This window comes from Oncorhynchus keta, chromosome 28 (genome assembly GCF_023373465.1).
Source record: "Oncorhynchus keta strain PuntledgeMale-10-30-2019 chromosome 28, Oket_V2, whole genome shotgun sequence".
NCBI classification, from domain to species: Eukaryota; Metazoa; Chordata; class Actinopteri; order Salmoniformes; family Salmonidae; genus Oncorhynchus; species Oncorhynchus keta.
Window position 1 is genome coordinate 16738037 of NC_068448.1, and position 14264 is coordinate 16752300.

Below are 14264 nucleotides of genomic sequence, written 5' to 3' on the forward strand. Positions count from 1 at the left end.
CAGACTTGACCATAAGTTGCTCTTCGCATGCGGCCCGTTTTAGTGAAGGATTTCTCCCCACTGAACACGGAGCGCCACCTTAAATGCAAGATTTACACTGATGTCGAGTGGCTGCAAATACTTTGGGCCATCTGCTTTTCTTCCCTCTGAAAAGTTTGTCTTTTTGCACTGAGTCAGTTCCTCACGCTGCTGTTTGCAAAGTCTTATAATCGACTCATTAAGGCCAAGCTCCCATGCAGCAGCTTTATTTCCTTTTCCAACAGCCAGATCGATCGCCTTCAACTTGAAAGCTGCATCATATGCATTTCTCTGTGTCTTTGCCATGATGAGGGTGACAAAATTACTACCGTAATCAGAATGATGGGAAGTTTGAGCACGCTCGATTTACGTCACATTATGTGGCGGTGCTCAGTTTTTTGGCGGCATGAATCTTGTGAAAGCGGGAAAAATCCATAAATTAGCCGCGTCATTGTATAAACCGCGAGGTTCAAAGTGTGGGAATAAAGTAGCGGCTTATAGTCCGGAAATTATGGTAGGTATTCCTGTTGTCCAGATGGGTTAGGGCAGTGTCTGTGGTCTGTGGACCTATTGGGGCGGGAGGCAAATTGGAGTGGGTCTAGGGTATCAGGTAGGGTGGAGGTGATATGATCCTTGCCTCGTCTCTTAAAGCACTTAATGACGACAGAAGTGAGTGCTACGGGGTGATAGTCGTTGAGCTCAGCTACCTTAGCTTTCTTGGGGACAGGAACAATGGTGACCCTCTTGAAGCATGTGGGCACAGCAGACTGGGATAAGGATTGATTGAATATGTCCGTAAACACACCAGCCAGCTGGTCTGCGCATGCTCGGAGGCCGCGGCTAGGGATGCCGTCTGGGCCAGCAGCCTTGCAAGGGTTAACACATTTAAATGTTTTACTCACCGATGCATTTGCTAATAAACTCGCTCACCGAGTTAGCGTATACATCAATGTTGTTGCCTGGGGCTATCCGGAACATATCAAAGTCCACGTGATCGAAGCAATCTTGAAGCGTGGAATCCGATTGGTCGGACCAGCATTGAACAGACCTGAGCACGGGCGTTTCTGTTTAAGTTTTTGTCTATAGGCTGGGAACAACAAAATGTCGTGGTCAGATTTGTCCGAAAGGAGGACAGGGTCCGCGTCGTGGAAGTTAGAGTAGCAATGACCAATAATGCTGCTAGCTCGAGTCATTCGATATGCTGATAGAATTTAGGGAGCCTTGTTTTCAGATTAGCTTTGTTAAAATCCCCAGCTACAATAAATGCAGCCTCAGGATATATGGTTTACATAGAGTCCATTTAGTTATTTCAGGGCCGTCAAGGTATCTGTTTGGGAGGGGGATATACACGGCTGTGATTATAATCGAAGAGAATTCTCTTGGTAGGTAATGCGGTCAGCATTTGATTGTAAGAAATTCTAGGTCAGGTGAACTAAAGGACTTGAGTTCCGGCATGTTGTTATGATTACACCACAAGTCGTTAATCACAAGGCATATAACCCTCCCTTCTTCTTACCAGAGAGATGTTTGTTTCTGTTGGCACAATGCATGAAGAAACCGGGTGGCTGTACTGACTCTGATAACGTATCCCGAGTGAGCCATGTTTCTGTGAAACAGAGAATGTTACAATCTCTTATGTCTCTCTGGAAGGCAACCCTTGCTCGAATTCCGTCTACCTTGTTATCAAGAGACTGAACATTGGCGAGTAGTATACTCAGGAGCGGTGATCCATGTGCCCGTCTATGAAGCCTGACCACAAGACCGTTCCGTCTGCCCCTTCTGTGGCGCCGTTGTTTTGGGTCAGCTACTGGGATCAGATCCATTGTCCTGGGTGGTGGTTATTCCTGGTCGTAATGTTGGTAAGTTGACGTTGCTCTTATATCCAATAGTTCTTCCCGGCAGAATGTAATAATACTTAACTAAGAACGCGAAGCGAGGCGACCATCTCTGTCGGCGCCATCTTGCTATTCCTTGCCGATGACAAGAATACCCATAACATGATGCAGCCACCACCATGGTTGAAAATATGAAGAGTGGTACTCAGAGATATGTTGTGTTTGACCCAAACATAACACTTTGTATTCAGGACATTTCTTTGCCACAGTTTTGCAGTTTTACTTTAGTACCTTATTGTAAACAGGATGCATGTTTTGGAATATGTTTATTCTGTACAGGCTTTCTTCTTTTCACTCTGTCATTATGGTTACTGTGGTGTAACTAAAATGTTACTGATCCATCCACAGTTCTCCTTTCCCAGCCATTAAACTCTGCAACCGTTTTCAAGTCCCCATTGGCCTCATGGTGAAATCCCTGAGCGGTATCCTTCCTCTCCGGGAACTGAGTTAGGAAGGACACCTGTATCTTTGTAGTGACTGGGTGTATTGATACCCCATACAAAGCATAATTAATACAGTACATTCGGAGAGTATTACAGCCTTATTCCAAAATTGATTTTTTTAAATACAAAAAATAAATCTACACACACACACACACAACACCCCACAATGCCAAAGTGGAAGCACATTTATTAAAAATACAAATCAGAAATACCTTATTTACATAAGTATTCAGACCCTTTGCTACAAGACTCTTTATTGAGATCAGGTGCATCCTGTTTCTATTGATCATCCTTGAGTTGTTTCTACAACTTGATAGGAGCCAACTGTCATAAATTCAATTGATTGGACATGATTTGGAAAGGCACACACTTGTCTATATAAGGTCCCACAGTTGACAGTGCATGTCAAAGCAAAAATCAAACCATGAGATCGAAGAAATTATCTGTAACGCTCCAAGACAGGATTGTGTAGAGGCACAGATCTGGGGAAGCATTGAATGTCCCCATGAACACAGTGCCGCCCAGACAAACCGAGCAATCAGGGGAGAAGTGCCTTGGTCAGGGAGGTGACCAAGAACCGATTGTCACTGACAGAGCTCCAGAGGTCCTCTGTGGAGATGGGAGGAGCTTCCAGAAGGACAACCATCTCTGCAGCCCTCCACCAATCAGGCCTTTATGCTAGAGTAGCCTGATGGAAGCCCCTCAGTAAAAAAGGCACATGACAGGCCGCTTGGAGTTTGCCAAAGGCACCTAAAGGACTCTCAGACCATGAGAAACAAGATTCTCTGTTCTGATGAATCCAAGCTTGAATTCTTTGGCCTGAATGCCAAGCCTCACGTCTGGAGGAAACCTGGCACCATCCCTACAGTGGAGCATTGTGGTAGCAGCATCATGCGGTGGGGATGTTTTTCAGTGGCAGGGACTGGAAGACTACTCCAGATCAAGGGAAAGATGAACGGAGCAAAGTACAGAGAAATCCTTGATGACAAGGACTCAGGACATCAGACTGGGGCGAAGGTTCACATTCCAACAGGACAATGACCCTAAGCACACAGCCAAGACAATGCAGGAGTGGTTTCGGGAAAAGTCTCTGAAAGTCCTTGAGTGTCCCAGCCAGAGCCCGGACTTGAACCCGATCTAACATATTTGGAGAGACCTGAAAATAGCTGTGCAGCGAAGCTCCCCATCCAACCTGACAGAGCTTGAGAAGATCTGCAGAGAAGAATGGGAGAAACTGCCCAAATACAGGTGTGCCAAGCTTGTAGCATCATACCTAAGAAAACTCAAGGCTGTAATGCTGCCAAAGGTGCTTCAACAAAGCACTGAGTAAAGTGTCTGAATACTGATGTAAATGTGATATATTTTTATTTGATTTAAAAAAATTTAAAAAATCAGCCCCCCAAAATATACACATTTTAGCTTAGTCATTATGGGTTATTGTGTATAGATTGACGAGGGAAAAAGCGATTTATTCCATTTTAGAATAAAGATGTAACGTAACAAAATGTGGAAAAAGTCAAGGGGTCTGAATACTTTCTGAATGCACTGTAACTTTACCATGTTCAAAGGGAAATGCTGTTATTTTTACTCATCTACCAATAGGTGCACTTCTTTACGAGGCATTGGAAAACCTCTGTGGTCTTTGTGGTTGAATCTGTGTTTAAAATTCACTGCTCGACAGAGGGACCTTACAGATGGTACAGAGAAAAGGTAATTATTGAAAAATCATGTTAACCACTATTACTGAACACGGAATGAGTCCATGCAACTGATGTGACTTGTTAAGCACATTTTTACTCCTGAATTTATTTAAGCTTGCCATACCAAAGGGGTTTAATACTTATTGACTCAAGACATTTCAGCGTTTTATTTAGAATTAATTTGTAAACGTAATTCCACTTCGACATTAAGGGGTATTGCACCTTTCTGCTGTGGAATTATGTTTACAAATAAACTAAAAATGAAACGCTGAAATGTTTTGAGTCAAGTATTTATTAAACCCCTTTGTTATGGCAAGTCTAAATAAATTCAGGAGTACAAATGTGCTTAACAAGTCACATAATAGGTTGCATTGACTTACACTGTGTGCAATAATAGTGTTTAACATGATTTTTGAATGACTACCTCATCTCTGTGCCCCACACATGCAGTGACACAAAATCTAAATGTAATCCATTTTAATTTCAGGGTGTAACGTAACAAAATGTGGAAAAGGTCAAGGGGTCTGAATACTTTCGAAGGCACTGTATATGATTACTGAAGAGCAAAAGACTAAAAAGTCCATTTGTACATTGCTGGCTTAGTAAAGTTAACCAAATACCGGTGTAATTACATCCATCAGAATATCAAAGGATCAAAGATGAAAAATCTAATCCCTGTTGTTCAGGGCAAGCTAAGATGAATATTTTCCTAGTTATTGTTAGTGGTAATTGTGTTAGTTAGAGCAAATGGATCTGTCTGGGTTCCCACCTTCCTCTCCTCTGAGTACCTGCTCCAGCACCACACCTTCATCCTCCAGCTCTTTATACGTCACCTCGATCTCCTCCAGTCGCCTCTGGATAGACTGGAGAGTACAAGCAGAAGATGGGTAATATTGGATAAGCAGCAATCGTCAATATACTGCGTCCAGTGTTAAAGGGATACTGCGAGATTCTGGCCATTTCTTTTTACTTATCCAGAGTCAGATGAACTCATGGATACCATTTGTATGTCAAATCTAATTTTATTTGTCACATGCGTAGAATGCAACAAGTGTAGACCTTAATGCTTACTTACAAGCCTTAACCAACAATGCCGTTTTAAGAAAATACCTACAAAAGTAAGAGATAAAAGTAACAAATAATTAAAGAGCAGCATTAAAATAACAATAGCGAGGCTATATACAGTGGTTACCGGTACAGAGTCAATGTGCGGGGGCAACGGTGTTGAGGTAATTGAGGTAATATGTAGGTAGAGTTATTAAAGTGACTATGCATAGATAATAACAAAAAGGTAGCAGTGTAGAAGGGGGGCAATGAAAATAGTCTGGGTAGCCATTTGACGTCTCTGCATGCAGTATGAAGGAAGTTAGAGGTAGTTTCACAAGCCAATACTAACTAGTGTTAGCGCAATGGCTGCATGCAGAGACATGAAAACTGTATCCACCATGAGTTCATAGGACTCTGGGTAAGTAGAAAAATGGCATAATTGCCAGAATCTCGCAGTATCCCTTTAACTATTCCAAAGCAGAGCTGATTAGATAACTTGGTGAACTGTGAACTGACCTGGGCTTTGTGGAAGCGCTGCATCTCAGATGTCTTGGCCCGACGTGCCAAAGTCCTCATCTTCATCAGCTGTATCTTCTCAGCCTTCACAGGGTCTGAAGGGACGATCTGGAACTAGAGACAGCAGAGTAAGGGTGAGTGTGTGTGTGTGTGTGTGTAGCTAATAATACTAATAATAATAATAATAATAATAATAATAATGAAGAAGAAGATGAAGACTATACAGTACCAGTCAAAAACATCTCAAATTTGGACTCATCAGACCAAAGGAAAGATTTCCACTGGTCTAATGTCCATTGCTTGTGTTTCCTGGCTCAAGCAAGCCTCTTCTTCTTATTGGTGTCCTTTAGTAGTGGTTTCTTTGCAGCAATTCAACCATAAAGGCTTGATTCACGCAGTTTCCTCTGAACAGTTGATGTTGAGATGTGTCTGCTACTTGAAATCTGTGAAGCATTTATTTGGCCTGCAATCTGAGGTGCAGTTAACTCTAATGAACTTATCCTCTACAGCAGAGGTAACTCTGGGTCTTCCTTTCCTGTGGCGGTCCTCATGAGAGCCAGTTTCATCATAGCACTTGATGGTTTTTGCGACTGCAAAAAATGTTTAAAGTTCTTGAATTTTTTTCGGATTTACTGTCCTTCATGTCTTAAAGTCACGGTGGACTGTCGTTTCTCTTCGCTTATTTGAGCTGTTCTTGCCATAATATGGAATTGCTATTTTACTAAATAGGGCCATCTTCTGTATACCACCCCTACATTGTCACAACACAAATTGTCTCAAATGCATTAAGAAGGAAAGAAATTCCACAACTTAACACACCTGTTAATTGAAATGCATTCCTGGTGACAACCTCATGAAGCTGGTTGAGAGAATGCCAAGTGTGCAAAGCTGCCGTCAAGGCAAAGGGTAGCTACTTTGAAGAATCTCTAATATAAAATACATTTTGATTCGTTGAACACCTTTTTGGTTACTACATTATTCCATATGTGTTATTTCATAGTTTTGAGGTCTTCACTATTATTCACTATTATTAATGTAGAAAATAGTAAAGAATTAAGAAAAACCCTGGAAAGAATAGGTATCTCCAAACTTTTGACTGGTACTGTATATATAATGAAATTCCATAGATGGAATTAAAACGCCAGCTAAAAAAGTCCCAGTCCTTACCTTGTCATCATATAAATCCATGCCATCTACTCCAAACATATCCAACTCATCATAATCATCATCATCCTCATCAGCACCACCATCTTCGGATACACTGTGGTGATAGTGTACTTCTGTGAAGATAGAGAAATTAAACAATTCATTCAGGACAGATATGAAGAACATGGGAATCAACAACTGCTGGTTGCTCTTTCGGGGTCCAGGTCAGGTATCTGGAAAACACTTTTGTGACAACTGTTGCTGTACAAAGCCTATACAAATACATGCTATCGATTAAATAGATAGATAAATACTGTGGCAAAGCTGAGACAGTCCAACCACACCACTTTACATGGAGCTTTACCTGGGTGGCTGTTGAGGACGCTGAAGCGGTAGTCCCTCCTCGGCCGAGGGGAGGAGAGGTTCCAGGGGGAGAATTTGGAGCGGACCCTGCCGTGTTGACCCTGGCCCTCCTCAGGCTCCTCTTTCCTTCTGAAGCAGCGGCGGTTCCTGAGCTCCCGGATGTGTCCCGCCAGCCTCGAGCCCCCAATCCAGTAGCCCTCCTCCTCCTGGCAATCTGCAAATCAAACTCGATTTAACCTTCAAGCTACCAACTGTGGTAATTTTGAACATAACTTATCATACCTCAAAAGGAGTTACAGTGCATTCGGAAAGTATTCAGACCCCTTCACTTTTTCCACATTACAGACTTAATTTAATATGGATTAATATTGAAATTGAGCTCAGGTGCATCCTGTTTACATTGATCCTCAGTGAGATGTTTCTACAATTTGGAGTCCACCTGTGGTAAATTAAATTGATTGGACATGATTTGGAAAGGCACACACCTGTCTATATAAGGTCCCACAGTTGACAGTGCATGTCAGAGCAAAAACTAAGCCATGAGGTTGAACGAATTGTCCATAGAGCTCAGAGACAGGATTATGTCGAGGCACGAATCTGGGGAAGGGTACAAAAACATTTCTGCAGCATTGAAGGTCCCCAAGAACACAGTGGCCTCCATCATTCTTAAATGGTAGAAGTTTGGAACCACCAAGAATCTTCCTAGAGCTGGCCGCCCGGTCAAACCAATAACCTGATGGCCACTGACAGAGCTCCAGAATTCCTCTGTGGAGATGGGAGAAACTTCTCTGCAGCACTCCACCAATCAGGTCTTTATGGTAGAGTGGCCAGACGGAAGCCACTCCTCAGTAAAAGGGAAATGACAGCCCGCTTGGAGTTTGCCAAAAGGCACTTTAAGGATTCTCAGACCATGAGAAACAAGATTCTCTGTTCTGATGAAACTAAGATTGAACACTTTGGCCTGAATACCAAGCGACATGTCTGGAGGAAACCAGGCACTGCTCATGACCTGGCCAATACCATACCTACGGTGAAGCATGGAGGTAGCAGCATCATGCTGTGGGGATGTTTTTTAGCAGCAGGGACTGAGCAATCTACAGAGATCCTTGATGAAAACATGCTCCAGAGCGCTCAGGACCTCAGACTGAGGCGAATGTTCCCCTTCCAATAGGACAACGACCCTAAGCACATACCCAAGACAACGCAGGAGCGGCTTAGGGACAAGTCTCTGAATGTCCTTGACTGGCCCAGCCAGAGCCCGGACTTTAACCCGATTTAACCTGAACATCTCTGGAGAGACCTGAAAATAGCTGTGCAGTCAACCTGACCTAGTCCAACCCAACAGAGCTTGAGATGATCTGCAGAAAAGAACTCCCCAAATACAGGCGTGTGCCAAGCTTGTAGTGTCTTACCCGTGAAAACGCGAGACTGTAATCGCTGCCAAAGGTGCTTCAACAAAGTACTGAATAAAAGGGTCTGAATACTTTAATACATTTTCTAATAAGGTTGTAACGTAACAAAATGTGGAAAAAGTGGAGGGGTCTGAACACTTTCCGAATGCACTGTATATTCCATCCTCACCATTTAAAATCCTAACGCTTACAGTTAAAACACAGTAGAAGAGATCAAAACAAACAAAAGCAATAATAAAAGAGGAGGAGGAATACCTGGAGGTTTGGGTGGGCTGGGACCCCCTGCTGTTACTGTTGAGGAGCAGGAGGAAGAACCAGGTGTCTCCGAGTCAGAGTCCAGGATGAAGCTCAGATTGACTAATTGGTTCTTCTTCTTGTCGGTGAGCTGCAGCTTCCGCAGGGACTGCTTCACCCTGGAGTCAGGGGCTGGGGCTGCCTTGGGGGTCCCTTTCTCTCCTGCTGCTTCGAGGGACCCCTTCTCCCCTACATGGGCCGGTGACATGTCCCTTTTTGGGGTGGGGAGGACGGTGCGTGGTTTGGGTACAGGAGGGGAGGCCTGAGGGCTGGGGATTTCCGAACAAGATAGACGAGGTTTTGGGACAGGTGTCGGGGGGTATGAAGAGGGATCCTCAACCCACTCCTTACCCTCCTTTTCTTCCTCCACCTCACTGGCCTTAAACCCTTTCTTCGGGTAAACGTCTATGGGTGGATTTGGTGGGACATGGGGCTCCTCTACAGGATTAGATTGTTTGCTGCTGGGGTGTTCCTCACCCTGAGAAGCCATTGGTTTAGGAAGACCCAAGTCTAGAGAGTACTCTTCATCATCATTTTCAGAGGGACAAGGTGAGGGCTCTTCACTGGAGATCCCATTCACACCTCTCTCCTTCTCATTGTGATCTTCTATTGTATCCTGGAAGGGAAAATATTAAATTAATGGAAGAAGCACTGTATCATTGGCATTGTATTATGTGATTAAACATTCCTCTATAAATGAATGGTTAAAGCACAATGTCCTGTGAAATTAACTAGTCATTTGAGTCAAAAGCAATGTACTACATAGACAAGTAAGCCACAAGCTGGCAACATGGTATGCAACAGAATGGTTTAATTTCCCATCTGCTCAAACTCAGAACAGAGACCCACCTGAACGGATGGGCATTGTTCCCCGTTCTCCATCTCCAGTTGTTCAGAGTGCAGCTCACAGTAGAACTTCCCTGCGGGCACATGAGAAGGAAAACAACAGCTTTCAGAGAGTCTGGATCTGGCACGTTAGAGAGACGCTACTTAATAACCCTTTCTCCTGTTCCCCTTTTCACATCAACCAGAAAACATATAAAAGGGGATCTTTCATTCATTTTTCATATGGTGCAGAAATAAATTAAACTGTGCTGTATTTATCATCCGGAAATGTACGTTTTTAACTTCATACAGGTACGACAGCTTTTGGAATAGACATAGCTATATTCTGTTTCTGTATTGACAAAAGAGGGAGTAATTTGCAGCCTTTTTGCGAACAGACAAAATGTAACATAACATTTCACACAAAATATTTTCCATGCTTGAGTAAATAATGACCATGGAAGTCCCACTTGTACAGTAACGTGACGTTCTACTGTACAGTAACGCAACGTTCTACTGTACAGTAACGCAACGTTCTACTGTACAGTAACATGCTGGTCTACTGTACAGTAACATGCTGGTCTACTGTACAGTAACATGCTGGTCTACTGTACAGTAACATGCTGGTCTACTGTACAGTAACATGCTGTACAGTAACATGATATATTGTACAGTAACATGTTCTATTGTTCTAGTGTACAGTAACATGCTCTATTGTTCTAATTTACAGTAACATGCTGTTCTACTGTTCTAGTGTATAGTAACATGATGTTCTAGTGTACAGTAATATTGTGTTCTACTGTACAGTAACATGATGTTCTACTGTACAATAACATTATATTGTATTGTACAGTAAAATGATGTTCTACTGTACAGTAACATGATGTTCTACTGTACAGTAACATGTTTTATTGTACAGTAACATGATGTTATTTTATAGAATCTCGTAAAAAATCCTGCTTCTAAAAGATTCTCATTGGGCTCATTGGGACCATATAAATAACGTGTTACTAAAATTGCAGATTACCCACTAGCCTATTGCCCTGAAAAAGAGTACCCGAGTATAGGCTGTGGTACAAGCGGTGCTCACTACTCACCAGTGTGCTGGTTGAAGGTATACCCGCCCAGTCTAAGGGTGGTGCCGCACTGATAGCAGGTGAAGCAGCTACGGTGGAATAACTTTCCCTCAGTACTGATCCTCTCCAGAACATAGACCCGTTCGCAACAGAAGTAACACTCCTCATTGCTACTGATGCCTGGCATCAGGCTCGGTTCAGGGTCAGGGTTCACAGGGTCAGGGTTTATCTTAGGGGTTGAGAGAGGAGCTAAAGGCTGGGGGGAAAGAAATTGAGAACAACGGTAATATTTTTTACAGTAGTTCAATAACATAGCACAAAAACACGTGCTTATGGTTCAACATTAGGGAGTAGTCCTGAAGGCCAAAGAAAGACACACAATAAAAAATTACAAATCTGATGGGCTCAACAACTCTTCACTCTGTGTACATATCTCTGGGTTCTGTATCCCAGTAGTAATCAAATAGAGGAACAAAGCACAGAAACTATTTATAGTATAGTAGTTGGAGTAGTCCTGAAGTCTGCAGATACATCCATCAGTAAAGAGAAAGGTTAGCTCTGTACTGCATGTGAGCCTCTGATAATAAGGATACACTACTCACATCCTTTTCCTCTCCCATCGTCCCGTTTCCGTCTTTCTTGCTTGCCAGTCTCTCCTGTGTAAAAGAGAAAACAGTCATGTGACCACGTTTATGGTTTAAATTACAGTAACTGAATAACCTCAAAATGACCAATGCTTTAGATATTATCTTGCATGTTTGAAAAGTATCTTTGCCATTACAGTTGATTTTGGAAAAGGCCAAAATAAATTGTAAACCTCATGCAGCATGGTCTTATTTATAATACAGAAGTAAAATAATCAAATGATCATTAAAAATACTATAACTAGTGAAAATTGAATGTACAATGAAAGTATAATCACAAGAAACAAACTAAAATAACAGGGCATATGAATTTGAGGTTCTCATATAGAAAACTCTGATATTAAGTAAATAATCTAGCTACAGTAGTCTCAGCGACAACATGCAGCTGCTTGTTTTAGCTCACCTCGCGGCTCTGCAGGGAGTTGCATGAAAAAGAATGACGTCCATACGAACTTGAGGTTGGCCTACTCCTCTTTTCACCCAAAAGACAACTGGTTTTGCACAAATGTTCTTATCCAGTCCATCCCTGATATTAAATAAACACTAAACAGCCAACTACAGTGGTCTCAGTGACAACATGCAGCTGCTTGCCTGAACCTTACCTTGCGTCGCTGCAGAGAGTTGTGCTTGAGGTTGTTGAGGAAGACCACAGCAGCCCGAAAAGACCGGGTCTTGGATGGCTTCAGGGGAAGGCTCTGAGGTTCTGCAGCAGAGAGAAATACACACAAGCTTTAGTGTCCTCCTGCTCTGTTCTAGCGGAAAGAAACATGCTCATCTGTGTGTCAGCTAGCCAGCCGATCCCCTTACATAGTGATTCTCTACCTCCAGCATCACAGAGACAAGACAAAGCCAAGCGGAGCAACTGCTCTCCAAGCCTGCTTCCAAATGCTGGATCCCCACTGAAAATCTCTCTCCTACACACTCTGCTAGTATTTACCAGAAATACCTCCGGCAGCAAAAACAGCCTGGGAAAATCCGTACTCCTCACAGGAATAGTAGCTAGATCTCTTTTAGGTGAGGCTGAGGCTAGTCCCACCCGAGCCTGATAAGCCATTTCCTCAGAGGCTGATGCTGTTTGCTTTGGCTGCTGCCTGGTTTACCCACCGAGCGCAGGAGAGCGGCACAACCCTGGCAGCCAATCAGGGCTGGTTATGAGCTCAGCCCCAGCTACTCTAACCAGAGGCACGCTGGGTAATGCTCTTAAAGTGACAATGACAGCCCTCTCCCTTTTATCAACATCAAACACATTTCAGAGGGAAAAACACCTGAGCCCTTATACAAAAGGGGTTACATAAACTGTGTACTGTCTGAACAACTGACTTGGGACCAGATTCAATTCCTTTCACTAATAATACAATTAATCTTGGTCCAGCGTTTTAAGAAATGCCAACTAGAAATATGCCAGTAAACATCTTCATGTAATGAATACAACTATGCTCAATGACAAGATAACAATGTCACAGTAACAGAAAATTATATAAATATACATAATGTAGTCTCGTGAAAACAGACCAACACCACGTTCTTCTGGAGTCAAGGCTACAAGTGATCAAGCAAACAATCACAGTGATTATTACGTAACATGTACGACAAACATTGACCTAATGCAGGTATTCCCAAACTGGGGCATTGTCGGGGGTACGCCAAATTACGGCAGGGGTACGCAATATAAAAATGTGATTCAAATGTTTTCTTTTTTATTAAAACAAACAACGGGGCTAAACATTTGGGTGAGGTATTTTTCTCTCGACCTGAGTAGCCTCATTTCACTGACAAAAATTGAATTAAACCATCTAGTGTTCAGCAAAATAACAACACAATGTCAAATACAGGTAGCCTAGTCAAATAATTAACATCCAATCACATTAACCGTTACCCTCTCATGGAAATTCCACTAACGGTATGTAGCTAAACATAGCTGCTGCTCATGTTGGTATCTGTACTGATGGCGCAAAAGCCAGGACAGAGAGACATAGTGGGGTGGTAACGCGCGTGCAAGCAGTTGCTCCCGATGCCACTTGGGGACACTGCAGCATCCACCGAAAGGCTCTTGCTGCCAAGATGATGCCTAACAGCTTGAAAGACGTTTTGGACACTACAGTGAAAATGGTTAACTTTGTTAAAGCAAGGCCCCTGAACTCTCGTGTATTTTCTGCATAATGCAATGATATGGGCAGCGACCATGTAAAGCTTTTACAACATACAGAAGTGCGCTGGTTATCAAGGGGCAAAGTATTGACACGTTTTTTTTAAATTGAGAGACAAGCTTAAACTTTATTGACCATAATTTCCACTCGCCTGACAGCTTACATGATGACGAGTTTCTCACACGACTGGCCTACCTGAATGATCATAATGTAAATGAGAACTTGTTCTCAACTTGCCTACCTGGTTAAATAAAGGTGAAGTAAAAAATACAAATAATCTAGGACAAACTTCAGGCTATGATTAAGAAGTTGGAGCTCTTTTCTGTCTGCATTAACAAGGACAACACACAGGTCTTTCCATCATTCTATGATTTTTGTGTGAGCAAATGAACTCAAGCTTAGGGACAATGTCAAATGTGATAGAGCGAAGCACCTGAGCGCGCAATTACGCAGGTTCATTCCCGAAACAGACGAAACAAACAACTGGATTCGTTATCCCTTTCATGCCCTGCCTCCAGTCCACTTATCAATATCTGAACGAGAGACTCATCGAGGCACAGACTGTGTGGAAATGATTTAAGACTGAGACTCTCACCAATACAACCCAACATTGCAGAGTTATGAGCATCCTTTCAAACACACCCTTCTCATTAACCTGTGGTGAGTTACTCACAATTTTCAATGAACAAATAAGGTTTTATATGTAAGATGGTTAAATAAAAGGGAAAAATGATTGAT

At 42.7% G+C, this 14264-nt stretch overlaps 1 protein-coding gene across 2 annotated transcripts in view; it reads right to left on the minus strand.

Annotated features, from left to right (window-relative positions):
• The window catches only part of LOC118360706 (F-actin-monooxygenase mical1-like), a 49585-nt gene that overhangs the window by 7392 nt on the left and 27929 nt on the right, over positions 1–14264 (minus strand). For both annotated transcript variants that reach the window (XM_052485043.1, XM_035740033.2), the window contains 9 exons: positions 11982–12082; positions 11338–11391; positions 10757–10991; positions 9684–9754; positions 8796–9450; positions 7130–7342; positions 6787–6899; positions 5620–5733; positions 4826–4919 (listed from right to left, as the gene is read on the minus strand). In XM_052485043.1, the coding sequence (XP_052341003.1) occupies positions 4826–4919; positions 5620–5733; positions 6787–6899; positions 7130–7342; positions 8796–9450; positions 9684–9754; positions 10757–10991; positions 11338–11391; positions 11982–12082 (1650 nt within the window). The remainder of the gene's footprint in view (positions 1–4825; positions 4920–5619; positions 5734–6786; positions 6900–7129; positions 7343–8795; positions 9451–9683; positions 9755–10756; positions 10992–11337; positions 11392–11981; positions 12083–14264) is intronic.